This window comes from Loxodonta africana, chromosome 1 (genome assembly GCF_030014295.1).
Source record: "Loxodonta africana isolate mLoxAfr1 chromosome 1, mLoxAfr1.hap2, whole genome shotgun sequence".
Lineage (NCBI taxonomy): Eukaryota > Metazoa > Chordata > Mammalia > Proboscidea > Elephantidae > Loxodonta > Loxodonta africana.
This window is the reverse complement of record NC_087342.1, coordinates 189,060,426-189,085,558: the sequence shown is the minus strand read 5'-3', so window position 1 is coordinate 189,085,558 and position 25,133 is coordinate 189,060,426. Positions and strand designations below refer to the sequence as shown.

The window sequence follows — 25,133 nt, the reverse complement described above, 5'->3', positions numbered from 1 at the left end:
TTCACTGCAAAGTAAGTAAGTTCATTCTTAGAAATCGTTTAGCACAAATCTGTCTTCACCAGTTTTGGTCTCATTGTTTGTTATTACTGACATTCCTCCCATTTTTAAGACCCATGGCCTCTTTTCTCAAGTTACATGCAGAAGATGAGCTCAAATAGTCTTGAGAAAATCTGTTGACCCTGTGATTACCATTAGCACCATGGGAGAAACAGAGTTAAAATAATTAAATTTTGATGGAATTAACAGCCTAGTGAGAAAGAAGGGAGAAATATGTCCGTGAAAACCTTCACTTTCCAATATGGCCAAGTTTTAGAGATTCTATGTGTTCAGTTGCATGGGACATGCAACTCACACCATAAAAAAAAATGGGCACCAGAAAATTCCCAGTTCTGGCCACCGAGAGGACCACTAAAATCTATATTTGTTTTCTCAGATGCCCAGCACAGATATATTTAAAAAATGCAAAAAAAAATATAGTTTTTACACATAAAATACCTTATGTATGAAAACAAATATTATTAAACAAAAGATAATGCAGATTATCATTGAAACACCCTAATCATCAATAAGAAATGCTAGAGAAATGTAATAATACCTCATTTGGGGAATAAAGGGGCTAGAAATTTTGGATCCCTTCCCTCAAGCTAGATGAAGTGTCATACACCATTTTTTAACCTCAAATTTTTTCAGTCAAAATTGACATGATATTTGATTTTCAACAAAGTATTATGCATATAATCTATTCAAATTATAGTTTGCTTATTTTTTGTATACAAAAAAAAAAAAAAAAACCCAGTTGCTGTCAAGTCGATTCCGACGCATAGGGACCCTATAGGACAGAGTAGAACTGCCCCACAGAGTTTCCAAGGAGCGCCTGGCGGATTCAAACTGCTGACCCTTTGGTTAGCAGCCATAACATTTAACCACTACCCCACTACACTCCATTTTTTTTGTATAAGCATCTATAATAACTTTTGAAATAAATCAAGGTGTCTTTATTATTTAGGTTTTCAGCGTTCCAGAAAAACAATAGGAAAAAAAAAATTAACTTCTGTACAAGTGTGAACACCGTAAATTCCTTACACATATATTATTTTATTTCTATAAATAGAAAAATGCTGCAACCTTTTCAACCAGTTCTAATATAAAGTAAAAATATTTAGATTCGCGTAATTTTACTTTCTCAAAATTTTCAAATGTAGTCATTTTAGAAGCTAAATTGTCTGAGAGTTGTATCATAAAGGGTAAGCAACCTATGATTCACCATTGCCTTCCATAATATTCAAGCGTTGAAAATTCAGAGCAGTTTCTAAACATTTAATTTTTATTTATCAAGGAGCCCTGGTGGTACATTGGTTAAAGCCCTTGGCTGCTAAACAAAAGGCTGGCCGTTTGAACCCACCTGCCACTCTGAGGGAGAAAGATGTGGCAGTCTGCTTCTGTAAAGATTTACAGCCTTGGAAACTCCATGGGTCAAGTTCAACTTTGTCCTGTAGGGTCACTATGAGTCAGAATCCACTTGGTGGCAGTGGGTTTTTTTTTTTTTTTTCCTTGATTTTATATACTTATCAAGTGGTTAATATACGGCAATCATTGTGCTAGCTCTTGAAGATGTACTGTGGAACAAAATAGGCACAATTCTTTGCCCATCAACTTTAGAATTTAGTTAGAAAGGGTGACAAGTCATAATATGCCAAAGTTTGCATGATTATTACTTGTTACTGGGTGCTACTCTAAATCCTTTACATTTTCAATTTATTTTAATCCTCACATAAACCTATGTGCCAAGTATTATTATTAACTTCATTTTTCAGATGAGGAAATGGAACTAATAATATGGGAATCAGATTTGAACTGGGCAGATTGTCTCTGGAACTCATTTGCTTAAGTACTAAGCTGAATTTTAATACATGTCAGAGATGCCCATTTTTTGCATAGATCTTCCAATAATTAACCATGTGTAGATTTTTCTATTGAAATACAATGTTATTTTATTAAGATTGGAATACTAAAGATTTATGCCATTTTTCATATGGTGATTATTAAAATAATCCTCTAATAGTCATTGCAATCCAGAAATAATACATTCTTTAAAAATATGACTTTTTATTTATTCCCAGCAGCATATTAAATTATATCTGCTGCTCTTGTTTCTCAGGACTTCTCAAGCCTCTCACATGGTACTTTACTGTACTTTAGTAAAAAAGTCTGACAAGGAGGTTATAGTTCAGTTATCTACATTGTATTATAAAGCATGACAACCAGAGTTTAAATTCTGAGTTCCTTAATGAAAGAAACTTGTAAATGCGTTTAAAGCCTAGTATAATATAGCTCCATGGAATTTCAGATGTTCTTAGTTTTAGAGTGGAAAACGAATCAGTGATAAGAAACTAGAAGCCCTGGTCTTCCTTTTTCTCCACCACTCATCTTCACTCACACCTCCCTACAGACAGTCAAAAAAGTGATAGAAGAAAATCAGCAGTAGTGAAAGAAGTAGAGACGTATTTCCCACATTTGTGGGACAGGCTTGCTCTTCTCTTAAATCATCTGGTACCCCTGATTTCGTAGACGTGGTAAATATTAGTGATTTGCTGGTTCATTCTTATTAGGCAAGGTCACCAATGACTGAGCACAACAAAGGGATCTCCTTCATTGCCTCCTGAAATACTCAGAAAATTGCTACTATTTTTTCCATTTTATTTTTTTTCCCATCTGCAATTTTCAAATTGAAATTCCCATTGAAACTTGTAGCTTTAATGATCTATGGGCAGCCCCACAACTGAACTGAGGAACATTGACCCCTGTGCCTTCCAAACCACAGAACAATCTTTAAGGTTACTGGTTACAAGAATGGCTTTTGATTCCCACTAGCATCTGGTACTGAGATGTACACCTCTTCAGAAATGTTGGACTTGGCCTTAAACACAAAACAGATGTATTTGGAGATAAATAATGACTGCCTTGACCTTCTTCTCTGTCCCTTGTATGCAGAATTGCTTCATGGTTTAAGAGAAATGTTCCTTAATAAGTGTTACAGTATTAAATGTAATTTCGTGCTATTATACAAAATTGTCATGTTACACCAAGTGAAGCCACTCATCATTAAATAACTGAAAGTTAATTTAAGGTTGGCAGTCTTAGCCCACCCAGAGGCATCTTAGAAGACAGGCCTGGCCATCTGCTTCCAAAAGGTCACAGCTTTGAAAACCCTATGGAGCAGTTCTACTCTGCACACCTAGGATCTCCATGGGTCAGAATTGACTCAACAGCCACTAACGACAACAACAATTTAACAATAGTTTTAATATAAGAATTATATTTTTCTTTGAAGTTTGTTGAAAACAATTAGGGTAATAAATTTCTACGTTTAATGACTTGGATATTTTAAATTTAGTTTTCCATTCTTACACACATGGTTCTTAGCTGGAAGAGCAATTGAGGGTAGCAAATCAAGCATGGTCTACTTATGAAAACACTATTCTTCGGAAGTCTAAGTTGGTATAATGTTGTTGCTCAATTGTATAGGAGCCTGAATGGTTCATCACTTCCTGCCTAAAGTGTAAGGAGACAGAACTGACACACTCTGCAGAGGCTTCACTGGATTGCTGAGGCATCTGATAGCCACAAACAGTGACACTAGTGATGGAATTCAATCCCTAAATAAAATTCAATGTTGCAATAGAGGATGCAGAGAGATATTTAATTTCTCCTTGAGACTGAGTCATTAGCAATAAATTTCTTTCACTTTCTCTGACTTTACTGGTTTAGCTGTGATTTAAAAAAAAATTGCTTCTATAGAAATATTAATGAATTAATATTAATAAATCAATGATTTAATGAATTTAAATTGATGTTTCTACAGAATATACCCATGTAAGATATCAGGTTTCTGTTAGTAGTGAGCTGTAGAGATTTTATTTATTTATTTACTTATTTCAATTCGTGACCCCCACTTACAAGAAAGCTGACTGGATCTGCCAGAGTAGCAGGGCTGTATTAATTTCTATAAAGGTCAAGTGCAATATCAGGAAAAGAAAAAATTGGCACTCTATTCCTGAGATTGGTCTGAGCTGCAGAATTGGGTTGGGTCTACTGTATCATAGAGTAAAAAAAATATATGCTGTGAAACATATTGCCATTTTTCTATTTTACTTCTCAAGTATTGTTTTATTTTTATTTTGCCTTAAGTAAAATGTACTATGATGTGTATCCAACATGGAGGCATTTACTTTCTGCTTTTGTATCACCTTCCTTTCTTATATTTGGGAAAGGCTGGAGGGAATGCATTTACCCCCTGCCTATTCCTGAGTAATGCTCTTGATCCCAATCTTTTTGAGATTTGTCTTCATCCTCTTATTTTTTCCCTCTAGGATGGACCCATGCTCATTTCAATTCTGGGCATGATATAGAACTTGCTCTCTTCATGTGATGCTGTTGTTTACACCAGACCTGAGGAGTCAAGGGTAGCTCTCTGCTACTGCTTTTTCATCTAGTTTCCCAAGTACAAACTTCTGTGTACTTACAGGGAACCCTACCATGGACCAACGTGGACTGTCTAATCCCACAAACTGCCACGCTGCTCAAAATTGGGCTGGTGGGGTTTGGCAGGATCACCCAAGCAGGATAGCCTTCAGTACCCTACTCCTACATAAGCGTGGAAGTTCCAGAATTCCTCTTTTACTATACTAAAGGGTCAGCAGGTGCCTTTGGCACCCACACACACATGCATGCATGCACACGTACAAGTATGCATACACACATGTGAATTTAGCATTTTATGTAATTTTTCAATTTTGAAAATCTCTCCCAATCTAATTATTCACATTAATTCCAAGAGTAAGAAACTATCTCTTAAAGATGACTTCCTTAGCATTTTCAAAGACCACTCTAAGTTTTTGAAATTTACTTGTTTTATGGGCCTGAGTTATACAAGGCACCAGTATTATCCATATGCTCTGTTGGTTTGGATGGGAGGGAGGGATCAGTAGGGTATTGGCAGGAGAGAGTTTGGAGTTTCATTGTTCATTTCACTTGTAAAAAAAGATTAAACCCGGTGGGTGATCTTTGTATTTAAAAAAGGTCACTTACCCATCCCATTCGACTTGAGGAGACCGGGTGGTGCAGTGGTTAAATGTTCCACTGTGTAACCAAAAGGTTCAATCAGTTGCTGCTTGGAAACCTATGGGGAAGTTCTACTCTGTCCTATAGGGTCACTGTGAGTCAGAATCGACTTGACAACAGTAGTTATTTGACTCAACGGCAATTTGTTTTGGTTTTGTTGCTAGACCAGAGGAGCCCTGGTGATGCAGTGGTTAAGTGCTCAGCTGCTAACTGAAAGGTCAGCAATTCTAACCCATCAGCTGTTCCCTGGGAGATAGATGTGGCAGTGTGCTTCCATAAAGATTACAGCCTTAGAAACCCTGTGGGGCAGCTTTACTTTGTCCTATAGAGCCGTTATGAGTCAGAATCCACCCAAGGACAACAGGTTTGGGTTTTTTAGTTTAAGGCTAGACCAGTGCTGTCCTATAGCAATATAATAATGAGCCACATATACAATTTTAAACTTTCTAATGGTCACATTAAAAAAGTAAAAAGAAACATAAAATTAATTTTAATATCATATCTTACATAAACCAATGCATCAGTCAGAGTTTGACCCAAAAAGCAGAACTATAGGAGCTTATTTATGTATATTTTTATATTAAGGGGTTTATTACAATAATTGTGAGGCCTGGATGAGCAAGTCTGAAACCTGTAGGACAGGCATCCAACAAGGCAAGATCGTGAGTAGGAGGAACTATTGTACACAGACAGAATTTCCTTCCTCTCCCAGGGAAACCTCAGCCTGCTTTTAGGGCCCTCCAATGAAAGTAGCCCACCCAGATTACCCAGAATAATTTGTTTTACTGAAAGTCAGCTGATTAGAGGCTTTAATTACATCTGCAAAATACCCTCATGGCAGCACTTACATTAGTGTTCAGCTGAATAACTGGGGAGAGCAATATAGCCAACTGGAGACATCAATAAAAACATCACACTATGTTCAAAATATCCTTACAACATATAACCTATATAAAATTATTAAGTATATATTTTACATTTTTTTTGTGCTAAGCCTTGAAAACCCAGGTTGTATTTTATATATATAGCACATTTCAATTTGGACTAACCAGATATCCAGCGCTTAAAACATACAATTCTCAAGTGGCAGGTTTAGACAGTGATAAAGAATGGTCAGGCCGGTTATCTTGCATTTTTCGAGCAGTAATTCTAGTGCAGTTTTCCCTGTACAGATCATTTGGTAACGTTTGAAGACTTTTTTTATTGTCATGACGGGGATGTGGGTATGAGGGCTATACGGATCTAGTAGATAGAGACCAGGGATGCTGCTAAATATCTTAGAGTACACAGAACTCCAAGAACCCCTCCCTTTCCCCCATCCAAATAAAGATTGATCCATTCCAAAAAGTCAATAGTGCTAAGGTCAAGAAACCCTTCTATACATTAAAATTTGGAGATATTCAATGAAGGGATTTTTAAAAAATGAGGAGAAAGACAGGGAGATGGAAGTTTCTTTTGCCCTTTTGAGACCTTTCCTAACCCCTTGGAGAATAGTTTTCAAGGATGTGTTTGAGCATCTTAGCTCTTTTGCAAAGCTGTTGCCATATTTCCTGCAGTTGTAGTACCCTTGGGAGGAGTCAAAATCAAGGATGGAGTAAGGGTAGGAGATGATCCTACAAATAATATGATCCAATAAAGGGAAAAGGGAGGGAAGAAAATTTTCCCGGAAGTGGTTACCTCCTTAGCAGGTGAATGAAAGTTGGTAATTAACTTTTCTGAAGATATTTAGGGTTTTCCTATGGTTGGTCTTGATATAGTAAATTTCTGGAGAAACTATAAAAATGCAAATACAAATTTACAGATGGAGGATTTAAAATGTGTACAGCAATTAGTACTGTCTCAGATCATCTGTGAAATAATGTTATGATAAATAAATAAGCATCATTAGCATTTTTCTCAGAAAAGCCATGATATTTAAGTTTAAGAGACTTTTCAAAGTTAGAAATCACATTTGTAAACTCTCTAATCTCAAATTTACTTCAATCCAAATTAACCAAAAATTTAGAATTAACTTCATTTTCTAAGCCTTGGCAATAGATGTATACTGAAGCTAGCAGAAAATTGAATAAATTGGTTAAAACCTGACATTTAGAAAAAAATGTAACAGCTAACTTATCCTATGAAATGCACTATATCTGCTTGCAGTAATTATTGGTTAAATTCAATGCCAAATTCTGATTATAAACATACCTTAGAGTAAATACTTCTGAGATATATTTTCTATTAGATAGCTGTTACAGCTCATTTCACAAATTCTTAATTTAATATGTAAAAACAAAATCTTTCTAAACCTAAATTACATTCTTATCAACGATTCTTAAGTTTGCATGCAAGTAATTCAAATAAAATGTAATAATAATTCGTGTTCAGTTTTAGCACTGAAAATGGTGGCAACATAGCTCTGTCAATGTAAGTTTGTAAGCTTTTTCAAATAACTAATTTTGAGATGACTCCAGTTTTCCCCTTATTTCGATAAAGAGGTCTCTTCAATAAGAAATTCACATAGCAACATGTTACAAAGACTCTTTCCTTTTAGATACCTATGATATCATTAGCTACAATAATTTAGACTTTGTAGCAGGATGATGAAGCCTGGTTAGTAGCTATAGGTTTAAATTTTGTATTCTTTCAAGGAAAGTTTTTAAACTATAAATTCTATTTCTCCCTAGAAATACACAAAGAAAAGGCTGAAAAGCAGGAGAAACTTGAAAAGAAAATACCAATTAAAGGTAAGCACTTAATATTGTGTTTCTTCTTATTTTTACTTATGATATATGTATATGTATACATTTATATGGGAGAAAAAAGTTTTTTGGTGTTTAGTGTTCTTATATTTTAAAATTTTGATAGTGAAATTCCTCAGTTACTTCAGGTATAAATTTATAAACAATATGTAATGATAAGAATCAAAGTAATTTCAAAATATGTGATAATCTTTGGATTATTTACAACAGTCTTTTACCTAACACCACAAATATATTCTTTGCCTTACTGAGAAAATATTTTTTTTCTTTTTTTTAAGGGGTTACTATAACAGGTCAGAGTTCTTTTTTCTTTCTTTTTTTTTTTTAACTTTAATATTCTCATGCCATGCAATACTTTTAAAAATGATTGGGGTAGAAATGCAGTCATTATATTTCTCACTGCAGATTGCAATGGCCCCAGAGCTTCCTTCCACAGGCTCAAGGGGTTAGATAACAGTGACGAGGTGATGATTAATATCTTCTTCACTGAACTGAATCCAGTAGCTGCAATCTTGCATTAAAAGAGGCGTATAAATAATGATCAGGACTGTCTTTTTCATCTTATAAGCATTGCTCTTCTGGGGGTGACCCAAGTAGTCATAAAACTTTAAAGGAACTTGCAGTTATAGGAAGCAAATGCATTTTGAATATGCCCAGGTTTCCTCAATGAGTCAGTCACACATGATTTTGGATGAGCCAAGGCAAAAATAAAAGTCTCATGTTCATCAAACTTGAGTGATACACACAGAAAATGAAGGAATTTTCCAGGGTTAAGAAGTGGAATGCTATCCGATATTCATTATTATGTCAAAAACTGGCTAGTGCAAATTTACCTATAGTAAATATCAGAGTTGTACATAGTAAACTCTGAAATTGCAAAAATTTTGGATTTTTTACTTTCTTTTGATGCAGATCTCATTACTGTTGATAATGTTTGAATTTGTTCCAGATTGGCCAGCCAATTGTTATACAATCAGGGGATTGAGGCATACTCAATTCAATCCTATTTATACTTGTACTTCGGAAGCTAATGTCTTCTAACTGTCCCATTTCCTTTTTTTTTTTTTTTTTTTTGATTCTCAATTCCTTTGGTCAGGGAAATTGGACTCAGCTCTTGGGTTCGGATTGACGAAGCTAACCATGACTAAACTGGCTCTGTGTTTGTGTCAAGTGGAGGTTAAGGAGAAATTCAACTGGTTCCAAGAGATTGGGGTCTCTGCTGTATTCTCTTGAAGGCTGTACTATTAATTTAATAGCAGTGCTGCTGGAGTGGATGTAGTGATGCACATTGCTCCACTTGCATTTTGGACCTGACCCTGTTAGTATCCTGCTGTCAAAGGCTTTGAGCAGTGGGCTGTAGAGTAGGTTTGTTAAACTAGTGAATCTTGCATAATTAAAACAGTGAATTTGGCTGAAGTTTAAAATAAATTTCTCAAAGGCTGAACTAGAGTTCAGTAACCTGAATATATTTCCTGAATATACCAGATATGTTCTGGGAAAGTGAATAGTTCTCAAGAAAAAGAAAATGGAGTTTCAGTTTTTGAACACTTAGCTGGACATCAGAGATAGGCCTACCTACATCACAATTTTCCCTTTTAAATATGAAAAAAAAAATTCATTTTACTGCTTATTTTCCCATCTGTAATCCAGGTAGAATTAAAAAAAAAAATGTTGCCATCAAGTCAATTCTGACCATAGCAGCCGTATAGGACAGAGTAGAATTGCTCCATAGCATTTCCAAGGAGTGGCTGGTGGATTTGAACTGATGACCTTTTGGTTAGCAGCTGAGCTCTTAACCACTGAGCCACCAGGGCTCTTTATTTCCAAGTAGTTCAGGGAAAATTAATGCGGTTTTATATATGACATTTATACATGCTTTCTGTATGTCATATTACATATGATTTGTGGTTACATACCATGAATAGTTAGAAATTTGAATTGTTATTAAATCACTTTGAACTCGTAAGAAAAGGGATCATGTATTCAAGGGATTAGTAATCTGTATTGTTTATACACAAGCCAGCAAATATCTGAGTCTCAAAAAGTTTATTATGCTGTAGCAAGTGATATCTGGAGAGACATCAGCAATCTTGGTAATGATGGAACCTAGATCACATGCTATTGTATCTTTTTTTTTCCTTCAAGGAACTCATATGGTATTTTCAAAGGTCTTTGTTTAAGATGTTTGGAAGTCACTGGGGAAGCCTTGGAGTCTGCTTCTAGATGACTTACTCAGCAACTTAAATATAGAAAGCCAAAAAATATAAAATTCTGGAAAACACACATCTCCCAAAATATTCCATGCAAATATGATAATTAAATTGTTTTTAAAGTGTCAAATAATCTGTTTCCATTCTAAGCACTTTTCATAGAAAATATGATGTCGTTGTTTTTGTTAGGTGCCATTGAGTTGGTTCCCACTCATAGCGACCCTACGTACGACACAGTCTGTTCCTGCACCATCCTCATAAATTGCTATGTTTGAGCCCATTGCTACACCTGCTGTGTCAATTCATCTCATTGAGGGCCTTCCTCTTTTTTAGCTAACCCTCTATTTAACAAGCACGATATCCTTCTCTAGGGACTCGTCCCTCCTGATAACATATCCAAAGCACTTAAGATGACGTCTAGCCATCCTTTCTTCTATGGAGCATTCCTGCTGTACTTCCTCCAAGACATATTTGTTCATTCTCCTGGCACTCCATGGTATAGTCAATATTCTTAGCCAGCAACATAATAAAGACATCAATTCTTCTTTGCTCTTCCTTATTCATTGTGCAGCTTTCAAATGCATATGAGCTGATTGAAAATACCGTGGCTTGGATCAGGCACACCTCAGTCCTCAAAGTGACATCTTTTATTTTTTTAACACTTTAAAGAGGTCTTTTGCAGCAGATTTGTCCAATGCAATGTGTTCTTTGCTTTCTTGACTGCTGCTTTCATGGGCATTGATTGTGGATACAAGTAAGTAAATGAAATCCTTGACATCTTCAATATTTTCTCTGTTTCTCATGATATTGCTTATTGGTAAACTTGTGAGGATTTTTGTGTTCCTTTTACCGAAGTGCAATCCATACTGAAGGCTGTAGTCTTTGATCTTCATCAGTAAGTGCTTCAAGTCCCCTTTATTTTCAGCAAGGAAGGATGTGTCATCTGCATAAAGCAGGTTGTTAGTGAGTATTCCTCCAATCCTGATGCCACATTCTTCTTCATATAGTTCAGGTTTTTAGATTCTTTGCTCAGAATATAGACTAAATAAGTATGGTTAAAGTGTACTACACTGACACACACTTTTCCTGACTTTAAACCATGCAGTATCTCCTTGTTCTATTTAAACTGCCTTTTGTGTAGGTTCCTCTTGACCAAAATTAAGTATTCTGCAATTCTCATTCTTCAAAATGTTATCCATAATTTGTTATGATCCACACAGTCAAATATCTTTGAATATCAATAAAACACAGTAAACTTCTTCCTGGTATTCTCTGCTTTCAGCCAAGATCCATCTGACGTCAACCATGATATCTCTGGTTCCACGTTCTCTTCTGAATCCAGCTTGAATTTCTGGCGGTTCCCTGTCAATGTACTGTTGCAATCACTTTTGTAGCACCTTCAGCAAAATTTTATTTGCATGTAATATTAATGATATTGTTCAAAAATTTCCACATTCTGTTGGATCACCTTTCTTTGGAATGGGCACAAATATGCATCTCTTCCAGCCAGTTGGCCAGGTAGCTGTCTTCCAAATTTCTTGGCATAGATGAGCGAGCACCCCTAGAGCTGCATCCATCAGTTGAAACGCCTATATTGGTATTCCTTCAATTCCTAGAGCCTTGTTTTTCACCATTGTTTTCAGTACAGCTTGGACTTCTTCCTTTAATACCATCAGTTCTTAAAATGTATGCTACCTCCTGAAATGGTTGAATGTCGATCAATTATTTTTGGTAGAGTGACTCTGTGTATTCCTTCCATCTTCTTTGATCCTTCCTGAGTTCTTCAGTAGTTTGCCCATAGAATCCTTCAATATCATGCAACTCAAGGCTTGAATTTTTTCAGCAGCCTTCTTTCATTTCTTCTTCTTTCTTTCCCTTTCAATTCAAGCTGACTATGCTCCTGATGGTCTATTAGCAAAAAGCTTTGTGGGTCTTCCATGTATGTCATGGAGATTCACCCAATTAGAGAACTGATTCCTCTGCAGATCTTTCCTGGATAATCTGATGTCATTTTTTGCTTCTACTGAGATGGCTGAGCAGATCATGAGTCATATACCTATTCTTTTCAAAAAGTCCTCTGTTTGATAAAATATTCTCATCTTTTGATCATTACAAGGAGACAGCAAAAAATGTCCAGCTACAACCTTGACTTTCTCTCCAGAACTTACTTTTCCAACAGTGTGCCTCCTAATTTTAGCATCTTTGGTAATCTGGATAGGCTGAGAATTTTCAAATTATTGAGACCTAGTTCCTTTTGTGTAACAGTTTTCTCCTCAATTTACCTCTTTCCTCTCTTATTTCACTACAAAAAGGAAGAAAAACACCAGGCTTCACCTTCAATGTTTGCTAGGTTATCTCCTCAAATAAATATTTAAGTTAATCACTTACAAATTCTGCTTTCCACACAACTGTAGTATGCAATTCAGTTAAGTTTCCTGCCACTAAATAACAAAGACCATCTTTGCCCCAGTTTCCCATAACATTCCTCCCTTCTTTCTGAGCCATCACCAGCAGTACCCTTAACATTTATATTTATACCAACATTCTGTTTATGATGAGATATGTATTCTCCAAAATAATATAGTTCTCTTTCATGCTTTTCACTTCCTTCTGAGTTCTTATCAGAAATGCCTTTAATGTTCATACTTCTACTAACAGTCTGTTTAAGACAATCAAGACCTTTACTTCAAAATTCTGCCAACCTCTACCCATTATCCAACTCCAAAGCCACTTCCACATTTAAAAAATATTTTTTACAGTAGCACCATTCTCATTTACAGTTTTCTGACGGCTACTGTAAAAAATTATAAGAGTCTGGGTGGCCGAAAACAACAGAAACTTATTCTCCCACTGTTCTGGAGGCCAAACATCTAACATAAGTTTCACTGGGATGATATTAAGAGGTTTCCATGGCCATGTGCACTTATAGACTCTAGGAGAAAATCTATTCCTTGCCTCTTTAAGCTGCAGTAGCTACCAGCATTCCTTGGCTTGTGGTCACATTACTCCAGTTTCTGCCTTTGTAGTCACAATGTCTTCTCCTCTTCTGTCTTCAAACCTCCCTTTTAATTATGTGATTGCATTTAGTGCTCACCCAGAGTGTCCAGGTTATTAATTTAATCACATCTGCAAAGTCCTTTTTTGTCTGTCATGTAAGTCCTTTTTCCACCATACAAATTTTAATTCATAGGTTCCAGGGATTAGCATGTGGATGCCTTTTTATTTTTTTATCGTTTTGGGGGGTGTTGTTGTTTAGCCTACTTCTATGGGCTATGCAATTTTTCTGTCTTTTCAATAGTAAAATAAATTTCAAATCATCAGATCCAATTACTCCCATAACATCTTGGAGACAAAGGAAGAGTCAGAAATAGAACATTTAGAAAGGGAAAATCATAGCTCCTTGATGAGAGAGCAAGCGTGTCAGGCATCAGAGGGACTGATACCCAAAAACAAAATACAAGTATTTAAAGGGGAAAACTACAGAATGGCAAAGGGTATCAAGGTTACAGTAGTCTGTCCGTGATGGGACTATAACAACATTCCCACAGGATTATTAAAATAGCTTTTATATCTCTTTTGACATTAACATAGCAAAGGTAAGGCATAAAATTATTAGGTAATTCAGCTTTATAGGAAATATTCACAATTACATTATTTGGGAAACCAAAACCAAATAGAATTATTATTTTTGGTTTCTTGTAGGATACAAGGTATTTTATTTTTTTCCATGTTATGTGAAGCATTTAGACACATTGGAATTAGGACAAAGTATGTGTGTCCAAGACAGTGCCATGAGTCCCTTAAAATATAATACAAATCCTCATTGAAAATTCATCCTTAATGTGCATATTGAGTCCCAGGGTGGTGCAAATGGTTCATGAGCTCATCTGGGAAAGAAAGGTTGAAGATTTGAGTCCACCCAGAAATGCCTTGGAAGAAAGACCTGGTGATCTACTTCCAAAAATTAGCTATTGAAAATCTTACCAAGCACAGTTCTGCTCTGGCACACATGGGGTCACCTGAGTCAGAATCAACTTGAAGGCAACCGTTTTGTTTTATTTCTGGTATTGTGCATATACCATACACTGCAAATCAAAAGCTTCAGAATGTCTTGAATACCTCAAGTGTTTTTAATTGAATAATCCTTTCACTTTAATGAAAGAATTTAAGACGACAATCAATTTAGGAGCCCAAGTAGATAATTCATTTTGATATTTGAAAAGGTTGAGGGAGAATCTGGAAAGTCTTGGAACCTCCCACAAGGCTTATCTGGTTTCACACAGATTAACAAACTTACTCAATGTACTCAAAGTACAGATCAATATCTATTGTACAAAATGTCTTCATTCCTGTGTATCCTTTGTCCTAGTAATTGACATTCCCATCCACCCAAACTATTCAAGGTAAAAAACAAAAAACAAACAAAGAAACTAGAAGTCATTGTTACTAGCAGGGGTGGATTAACCAGTAAGGAAGGTAAGGCTTAATTGTGCTTACTTACTAACCTGTAGTGCACAATTTCACATGGGTTTCACTGCCTCTTTAATGTGGTGAAAAACAGGTGAAATTGTGCAGATGTGGTGAAAAACAGGTGAAATCATGAACAACAGATTAGTAAGCAAACCCATGCCTACCTTTTTGATTGAGTAATCCATCCCTGTGTGACTTGCCAGTCTTGGTACTCAAGCCTGACTGAGCCTAGAATCGCCTGGAGAGCTTTAGAAACTATACCCATGTTCAGACTCCATCCTGCAGCAATTTATATTGGGGGGGAGGGCAGTGACAAAGAGGCTAGCGTTGGAGACATTTTCTTCTAGTGATTCATGAGAGTAGCCAGGGTTAGAATCACCGTAGAGGAGACGCACGGCCTAGAGTTCAAGTAAATCTCACAGAGGTTTCTTTTGGCCAGTAGAGTGTTTAAAATAACTTGCACCTGGATGGCTTTAGGTTGTGCCTGAACCCTTTTTGTTCACTCTCTTATCACCCCTGGAGTAGATGTTTATTTTCCTGCCTAACCTCTAAAAGTACGTGAGCTCACAGCCTGTGTCATAGACTTCTGGATCATTTTCAAGACAAAAGCAGAATTCTTGTTGGCCTCTTGTCATAGTCCCTCTTAGCTGTAATTCTAATCTACTCTTACTTTTCTTCTCCCACTGCTGTCTCCTCCATAATCATCTCTCAGATTATGAGAGTAGCTTCTTAACAGGTTACCCTGCTTTACCCCCTCAAATCCATCCTAATCATGCCACTCATCTGTTTAAATCCATCAGTTTGCTTCCCCTCTTCCCAGTCCCTAACAAACAAAAGCCACATTTTATAGTTTGGCATATCATGCTCTCCTCATATGATCTCTGATACCTCTACAAATTTCCAGCTTCATGCACTTTACTACATACCTTCCCTAACCTCCACTCCACTCCTGACCCTATCAACACCCTTTATCTTATAGGCAGACTGAGCTATGGGGTAGTCTCTAAGCAAGCCCTACCACTCTCAGAACTCTGTGCTTTTACATGCATTGTTCTTTCTGGTCAGCGGGCCCTTCCTGTGTAGTCATTTGGTTGTTGATGTGGTTGTTGTTAGCTGCCCCCATGCACAATGGAATGAAACGCTGCCCAGTCCTGTGCCATTCCCATGATCTATCATTGTGATCCGTAGGGTAAATCGCCAGGCCTTTCTTCCTAATCTGTCTTAGTCTGGAAGCTCTTCTGAAACTCGATCAGCATCATAGCAACACACAAACTGCCATTGACAGATAGATGAGTGGCTGGTGGCTGTGCACGAGGTGTATTTGCTGGGAATCGAACTTGGAACTCTGGCATATGAGGCTTCCCTGGAAGGTGAGACTTCTACTGAACCACCAATGCCCCACTCACCCGGTGGGCTCCTGCTTATTCTTTGATTCTCAGATAGAATGCCAATACCTTTAAGAAGCTTCCTCTGCTGCCCCTACCTGGGGTCATTTAGACACTTTTTACACATTACTGCTACGCCCTGGCGTGCACCCTTTAAAGCACTTTGAGGACATGTTTTAACTGTGGATATATTGGTCTAACTCACTGAGAACAGGCGCTGTGTCTGAGTTCCTGTGTGTTCTAGTACAGCTCCGCCACTCTCTTATGTGTCTGTGTGTCTTTATCCACAAAGAGGTTCAGCTTGGTGGTCTCTAATGTTCCTACAGCTCTAAATTTGTGCTTATATTAATTATATTAAATTCAAAATAATTCTAACATCTAGCAAACTATCCAGCACAGAAAACACACTCAATAAATGTTTAAATAAAAACTAAATTAAAGAACGAAGCATTCATTTTCTCTATTTTGTTAATCTCTAGTTGACTCCTCTAGACAAAGTTTACATTTGGCATTTCAGAGTCTATATATTTATGAGGATATAATGATTCAGCTTTAATTGAGCCATTGGAATGTCAAATTTATTTGGTCAGAGGCAATTGAAGAATTTCATAGTAAAAGTCATATTAAAAAATATCTGTAACATATAATCTTAGAGAATAAATTTATTATTTTATAAAAGTTATACAGACTTATTTTGGGCAATTTAGAAACTGCAAAAATAAAATAACCACAATCAAATTATCCAAAGAAAACTAATTAAATTTTTTTTTTGTTTTTGTATCTTCTATGTAGTTGTTTTTTTTTTTTATTGTATACTACTTTGTCTTTTGTGCAACTGCAAATATAATTGTTGAGCTTCAAATAACATTTAAGCTGGTGGCACAGTGGTTAAGAGCTCAGCTGCTAGCCAAAAAGTTAGCAGTTCAAATCCACCAGCCAATCCTTGGAAACCCTATGGGTAGTTCTACTCTGTCTTATAGGGTCACTGTAAGTTGGAATCTGCTAGACAGCAATGGGTCTGGCTTCTTTTTTCCATTTTTGGTTTTAATAGAACAGAATAGAATGGCCCCATATGGTTTACAAAGCTGTAAATCTTTACGGAAGCCAACTGCCACATCATTCTCCCATGGCTGCTGGGTTCGAACCACCTATCTTCCAGTTAGCAGCTGAGCACTTAACCACTACACCATCAGGGCTCCTTATTTATTAAAAAGGTCAGTTTACTGGTAGCGTGAAACAAACTAGAAAAGTCAAGAGCATAGAGGTAAACATACAAAAAGATGAAAGAACTTTGGTCAAGGAAGCTGCTAGGTAAAAGAAGGGCCTACAAGGCAGTCAGAACAATAGGTGTCCACTATATTCACCCGGGCCACCAGGTGTTCAGGTGAAGAACTAACCTCACAAATGGGAAGGAAGCTTACATGGCAGAAGTGTATGCTGATGGATGGGACATGGCCCGCATCAGAGTGAACCAGTCAGTGGGCACATATAGTGTAAATGGAAAAACTGGCCCTAGCCATTAGGCAATAATATACAATATTTTATTCATAATGCTTTATTTGCGCCAAATGCCATACTGGGTACTAATAATTCAGTGAAGAATAAGACCCAGTCTAATGAGAGATCTAACAAAGTAAACACATAGTATGTGATGAATTATTTGTGGAATACCTTGGAGGAGATGCCCTGGAGGAGACATGCTATGCGAGGGAGATAACTGGCTGCCTCAGTGGCTTAGTAGGTCTAACTGAAGTTGGCTGGTAAGGTCTTAGAAGAATGGGTGGTGTGGGGCTTAGTTGTGGACTCTGAAACCTGAAATGGAAGGCATAAGAGCCAGGTCAGAGGTCAGCTCTCAAGGAACTGACTGGGAACATGGTTAAAGGTGTACAAAGAACCCCATTGCCATCAAATAGATTCTGACTCATAGTGACCCCAAAGGACAGAGTAGGACTGTCCCATAGGTTTTCCTAGGTTATAATCTTTATGGAGGAGCAGAGCACTAGGTCTTTCCTCCAAGAGAGCTGCTGGTAGGTTCACACTGCTGATCTTTTGGTTAGTAGCCATGAGCTTAGCCATTGCACCACCAGGACTCCTTCAAAGCTAAACCTTTTGGGACAGTTCTACTCTGTAACACATGGGTCGCCATGAGTCAGAATCAACTCAAAGGCACAAGACAAAAACAGGCCAATCAATCAATCTGCTAGTACTCTAAATCAAACCCAAACCAACACAACCCATTGCTATTGAGTCGATTCTGACTGACAGTGACCCTGCAAGACACAGCAGAATTGTCCTTTAGGGTTTCCAAGGCTGTAATCTTTAAGGACACAGACTGCTACATCTTTCTCCCACAGAGTGGCTAAGTGGTTTCAAACCATGGACCTTTTGGTTAACAGCTGAGTGTTTAACTGCTGAACCACCAAGACTCATTCATCCTTTTAAAAACAGTCCCCTGACTCTGTGCATGTGATACAAATTGGGTTATCCTTGAGCTTCTTTAAGGAGCCTTGGTGGTGCAGTGTTTAAAGTGTGGGCTCGAACTGCCACCCCTTAGGTTACCAGCCAAGTGCAAACTCTATGCCACCCAGTGATCCTACTGACTCCATAATTTTCTGGGAAACAACTGCATGACTGGAGTCACAGGCTGACAAGTGGTTTAGCTGAAGCTGAGACTCAAAAGGCAAAGAGGACAGGACATTAAAATGCATCTAAAAATCCTGGAGCTCTTTATAAAAATGCTCTCAAAGGTCACAAATTATTTTAGTCATCCTATAATTTATAAACTTTTATTTTTCCCTCTCTTAGCTGTACTCGATTGATCCTTAAACTGAAAAATATATTTACTTTTCCTCTCTGGCAGCTGTGAAAGATAAACCTGGAAAATGAGAACAGAAAGTTCTATACACAGCTATACACTACCACCTCCTCCATAGTGATTATTCACTTATGAGAAAGAGATTGCAATTCTTCCCGTGACTACTAGCCCCAGGTGAAGGAGAAATTACCCATACAATTAAATCAGATTTGAACATAAAAGTAATATTTTGGAATTAAAGTATCTATTTTTTCATTTAAAGAATGTGTATTAGATGAGATTTGCTACAGGGTAAACGACAAATCTGAACAGTAATTCAGAAATAAATGTAATTTTATTATGAAAAAGAACTGTGAAGTTTATTTATTCAAGGTTAGATTGCAGGTAAGATGCTTAGAGAACCCAAATCAACACACTTTGGCTCATAAGAACTAGTTTACAGCCTGAACCAGAACTGCGACCTGTAAGACAGCATAGTTTTGGAGAAAGAGTTCAACAATAGAGATAATAGTTTTCTTCTCCAATTAATATCACAGGCACTGATGCAGATTCATGGTCAAAGGCATTCAGGCTAATTGATCACTTATGTTTCTACCAGTTCTTAAGTTGTGTGCTTCTATTAAATTCTTCCCTTAGAAAGAATGAATAACAAAATCTTTGAGAAGTTTCTCTACCCATGAATGTGTTTCTATTGAGTTCATCATTGTCTTTTAAAATTTATATTTCATCTTGCTTAGCACAGAACTGCTACTCTGCAAATTAATTACAAAGAAAGAAAGAAACACACATAGAAACATACTGACCAAGAGTAACAGAGTTGGCATTTTCAATTTAGTGGTGGCTAAATTTTTTTTTTTAAAGCAGATTTTTTTAAAATTGTGCTTTAAGTGAAAGTTTACAGATCAAGTCAGTCTCTCATACAAAGACTTACATACAGCAGTTGCTCTCCTCCTAATGAGACAGCACACTCCTCCTCCCTACCCTGTATTCCCCATGTCCATTCAACCAGCTCCTGTCCCACTCTGCCTTCTCATCTAGCCTCCAGATAGGAGCTGCCCGCATAGTCTCATGTGTCTAGTTGAGCCAAGAAGCTCACTCCTCACCACATCATTTTCTGTCTTATAGTCCAGTCCAATCCCTGTCTGAAGAGTTGGCTTTGGGAATGATTCCAGTTTTGGGCTAACAGAAGGTCCAGGGACCATGACCTCCAGTGTCCTTCTAGTCTCAGTCAGGCCGTAAAGCCTGGTCTTTTTAAAAGAATTTGAGGTCTGCATCCCACTCTTCTCCTGCTCCATCTGAGATTCTCTGTTGTGTTCTCTGTCAGGGTAGACATCAGTTGTAGCTGGGCACCATCTAGTTCTTCTGGTCTAAAACAGATTTTTTAAGGATTTAAAATGAATGTATATGATGCTCTTTCATAAAAAGTGATATATTAAAGCATGAATGTATGTGAATTTTATGGAGCCGTTTGAAATGTCCACATATTTTATCATTTATAAACTACTCCATTGCTACCCCCCACCCCCGCCACACACACAAAGCAAGAGGAATCTGAAAAGTTGATCAATTAAAACTCAGTAAAATCTATTACAGGTAAAGTCTTTTCTAATACAAAGCTGTAATGATTTTTACTCGCCTATTCCTCTGTTTGCTATATTTCCCATGTACATAATGTATGTTTTCTCAGAATAATTTATTACTCCCATCCACTAGCTCTGAATTCAAGTTTAGTTCTAGAGCTTTGGTTAATCAAGTTTATTTGCTAAACATGAATTGAAGCATATAATAGTCTATACAAATCTCTGCTTCAAAAGAATTGGCACCAAAACTTTTGATTTTCTAACTTAGATCAGAGAGATCAGCAAAGAACTCTAACAACTTGGCCCACAAAGCCTGTAGCTTAGCCCCTGGGGAGTGTTTTGCTGCACAAGAACCACAGGGGTCAGGCGCACTGTGAGCTCTGAGACACTTCAGTAAAGGACACGCAGCCCGGCTGGCAGGCTGCCAGGGCCAAGCACGCTGTGAAAGCACAGAACACAGCTTGAGGAGTGCTGGAGAGGGATCATATGGGGAGGGCGAGAGATGTGCTTCAGAGTTGAGTTGAGCTGAGTGTTCTGGTCAAGGAAAGGTCAGAGTCTGGGCAAGTGCAGGAACAGCAGGGCCATGCCAACTCATATGCCAAACATCAGGGCTATTCCAACTGGTGGATTCCATTTGCTTTTAATTATCAGCATACCGAGGGGACTTTTGTTTCTTGTAAATAAGGACGACAAACAAATTAAGCTCTAGCAGGTGCAAAAAGCTTATTTTGTCCTGAGCTAAAACTGTCCTGGCTAAGATGCAACTTGTCAAACTGGGCTGGTATGACAGAGAAGGTTTGTTTTTTGTCTTCTTCCATATGAAAACTGCTGGTTGTGGTTTCTAAGCAAATAGATGCACAAGCGAATGCCATTGTTGTAGCAAATTATTTTTGTTTCAGAGTGATTATTAAAGTAGTAACTGTGCATTTGTTTTCATGAAAGTATTTTTGAAATTTGGTATTGAGTTCAGTCTTTGCCAAAGTTTGAAGTTTTCATCCAAGAAGCTTTCATGGCTGTCTGCCATTTTGAACAGCTCCCTAGAGCACATGGGTCCAGTTGCTTCACTAGGCAGTATTATAGCACCGTTTCTGAGGGGAATAATGAAATTCCAGCATACAGCACTGTGTCTGTAAATCAAAATTTAGACTGGAAGGAACCAGATTGTCCCCAGAGTAACAGGAATGAAGCATTTATATGTTAATTTAAGTCTGAATTCAGCCCCCTTGCTCTTTTGATTTTGTATTAATTCTCCCATTTGTGCCTATGCACATGTCAATCTGAAAATTCTTTGGTGGAATGGACAACCAGATGTCTGAGGTGGGTGAGATCCAGTCCTTCACTGAGGCAGAGACATGGATTAGGTGATCTCCTGGGGTCTTTCCAATCTGGGTTCCTAAAGCATAGTTTATCTCACACAAATTTGGTTCCCCCTTGAGAAACTTTAAAAGAGGTTTTGCTCATGCCAAGATTTTCCTTTGGGTTTTAGTTTAATTAATATTGATCCAAAGGAACCACAATAAACTGTCTTTTGTCATGTGTCAATGCTGATGTCTTCCCCTTACTTTGAGGGGTCTTTGTATTAAACATATTAGCTCAGAAACACCTAAAAGAACCACTGGATATGAAAGGAAAACAAAATGATGTCTGGCAGGTCTAAAGTGGTCCCCCAACCCCCTGTTTCTTACTAGGTTTTAGTTTAAGAAACTTTAATAAATTATTAAAAAATTCAAATATTGTTAGCAAGCACTGCCTATTACATCTGTATCATATCATCAATATATAGACTTTCACTAGAAAATCCATTTCCACAGAAAGACCTAGTTTCATAGCTAATTCAAGTCTGAGTTCAGCCCCCTTGCTCCCTTGATTTTGTATTAATTTTCCCACTTATGCCAGTGCACACATCAATCTGAAAAATCCTTTAGTGGAGTGGACAACCAGCTTATTGCTATTGTTGTTTCATAGCTCTTTTCATAATATTTTGGAACTTTGTTCATTCAACAATATTTATTTAGAGCTTGGTATATGACAGGCACTATGCAATGAGCTAGGGATACAAAAATAAAATAAAAGGATGCAGTCCCTAAAGAGATTTTATTTACTTGTGAGACAGACATATGAACAATTGCAGTATTATGACTTAAGTGCTAAAATAAAATTGTGTACACGGTACAGTGTTTAGAACACGTGGAGATGAAGGAAAACTTTACAGTGGAGAAGGCATTTGGACCAGAAGTGACAGGGTGAAGGAATGGAGGAAATGTGGGTGTGGGAATTCTAGGTGGGAGGCTTAAACATGCAGAGATGCAGAGGCATAAGGAAGACACGTGGTGTGTGTGTGTGGAGCTACAAATATTTTGTTGTTATAGGAATGTAACATTCAAAGGGAAATGCCTGGTAGGTAAGATTGAGTTTGTAAGAAAATGTCAGATTACTAGAGCAATGGAATATTTTTATGTTTTATAAAGCAAGTGCAATGTGACAGACATCATGCTAAGCAATAAAAAAGACAGTAAAAGTTGTGAACAAGTGAGTGATATAATCAAATTTTCAAGTTAGAAAGTTTCATCTGAGGGAGAAAAACCTAAATCTAAAGGTTCAGGGGTCTTGTCAGATGTTATTCTAACAGTCTTAGTAAGAAATGAATGGTGAGGACATCAATATTTCCTGGATGCCAAATGGACGTCTTGCTCCAATTTTTTGAAATAGTATCTTTCTCCTTTTCCTTTCTTATCCCCTTAGTAGGGCAATTACTCTCATCATTCACAGGCTTAAATATCACTTTCAGCGAGAGGTCTTTGCCAATACACAGACAAGATTAGGCTCCATTTTACACATTGGCACGCTACCCTGAATATTTTTTAAAGCAATTATACCAACTGCAGTTAATTACCTTTGTAGATACGTGTTTAATATCTATCATCCATTAGGTTGTTGACACCATGACGACAGGGTACACCCCTAGCAGCGTTATTGCCCATAGCAGGTACTCTTTCTATACTTTTGCGTCAATAAGTGATAGGCAGGGGATGTAATATTGGAGAAAAAAGGTAGGTAAGAGCAGTGTTAATAAGGTAGAATTGAAAGCATTTGGTGAATAAATAGAAAACACCAAAAAGAAAAATCTGAGTAAGGCCCATGCTCCTGGCTTGGGCAACTGGAGGAGCCATTAATTGGGATCGTGAAGAAAGTGTGAGGTAAGATTATGACTTAAATTTGAAGCCTGTTGTATTAATCGGATAATTCCTCAAACTAAATTTTATTACCTTTGAATAGATTCGGTATGATCCTTGTCTCATCCTAGTGTGTTTTCACAAACTTTTAGAGTACAATGTTTCTTTAAGAGGGTTAATATGTTCTATTTAGTTTGTTTTTGGTCCAGGTTTAAAAGCTTCTCTCTCTCTATTTTTCTCTATATTTGTGGTGTTCATCCAATATCGAAGCTAGATTTCTTTGGCATATGGCATTTTTTTTTTTTCCTCTAGTGTTTGAAGGTTTGGAAAAGCTAAGAGGTAGTCTTATCTTTGTAATCAGACCTGATTTTGGTACTAGTCTTTGATGAAATCTGAAGTAAAAAGAGAAATAGAAAGAAATAGACCTGTAATGATTTTGAAGTCAAAACCTCTATGTAAAGCTTAATGTAAAGCCTCTTGGCAATTAAAGGTAGATTTCAGAAAGCCGCAGATAAGTTTTTGACATCAAAGACTGCCGTGCAATCATCTGATCATTTATTCTCTTTCTTTAAATGAAAAGCATTACCCATTTCTTTACAGTTACACACAGAGAAAAAGAAAAGCCCAAAGGAAAAGAAAAAGAAAAGGGAAAAGAAAAAGAAAAACCTGAAAAGAAAGGTATGGAGTTAATCTCACGGATGTTTTTACTCACTGATTCCTTCCCTTACACGTCCCCTTCTTTACTTGCAGATTTTAGATGACCGTTGTCTTAGTTTCTTAGTGTTGCTATAACAGAAGTACTATCACTGGGTGTCTTTAAAGAACAGAAATGTATCCTGTCACAGTTCAGGAGGTTAGAAGTCTGAATTTAGAGCACTGGCTTTAGGGGAAGACACTATCAGCTCCTGGGGAAGATCCTTGTCTCAGTTTCTATAGCCTTCAGAGTTCCTAGGTTCCTTGGCAATCTTCACATGGCATCTATTCCCCCACCTCCCTTTGTGCATGCTTATCTATGTGTCTGCTGCTCCTTATAACTCGGAAGTGATTACATATTATTAGAACACACTGATATGGACTTATTAACATAACAAAGAAAACCTTATTCCCAAATGGGATTACATCCATAGGCATAAGGTTTAGGATTCCAACTCATGGTTTGAGGGGACACAATTTGATCCATAACAACCATATACTTCTTTGTATTGAAATTATGTCATGATTATTTCCTTAGACTATTGTTTTTTGAGATTATTTAATGTCTATGAGGCTAGATTTTTTGATATTTTATTTCACTATTTCTGGTTTGAATTTTATCTGAAGATTAATTTGGTAGTTGTCAATATTTTCCTAAAGTAGTTTTTAAATTAGTTTCGTGTTTTACATTTTATTTTATTTTATGAAAAGTCTATTTCAATGTATGGTGCCCACTTGAAGAAAGATCAAATGATCCTGGCAGTTGTTGAGTTATTGAGAAAGAGGGTATTTTTGAGAGGATCGTGTCTACTTTTTGGGCTACTTTTCAGCTGATTTATGAGTCCAGAGCATGCATAGCCTGTTAAGTTCTCTTGTTTTGTGAACCATTCCAATTAGGGAGAAGGTTTTATAACATTTAGGGAATCAGAAGTGTTGAAATAG

General features: G+C 37.1%; 1 protein-coding gene across 5 annotated transcripts in view; it reads left to right on the top strand.

The window, feature by feature from the left end:
- The window catches only part of LOC100656542 (triadin), a 179,528-nt gene that overhangs the window by 138,815 nt on the left and 15,580 nt on the right, over positions 1-25,133 (top strand). For all 5 annotated transcript variants that reach the window (XM_064290421.1, XM_064290419.1, XM_064290415.1 and 2 more), the window contains exons 5-6: positions 7,791-7,850; positions 24,099-24,176. In XM_064290421.1, coding sequence (XP_064146491.1) covers positions 7,791-7,850; positions 24,099-24,176 — 138 coding nt within the window. The remainder of the gene's footprint in view (positions 1-7,790; positions 7,851-24,098; positions 24,177-25,133) is intronic.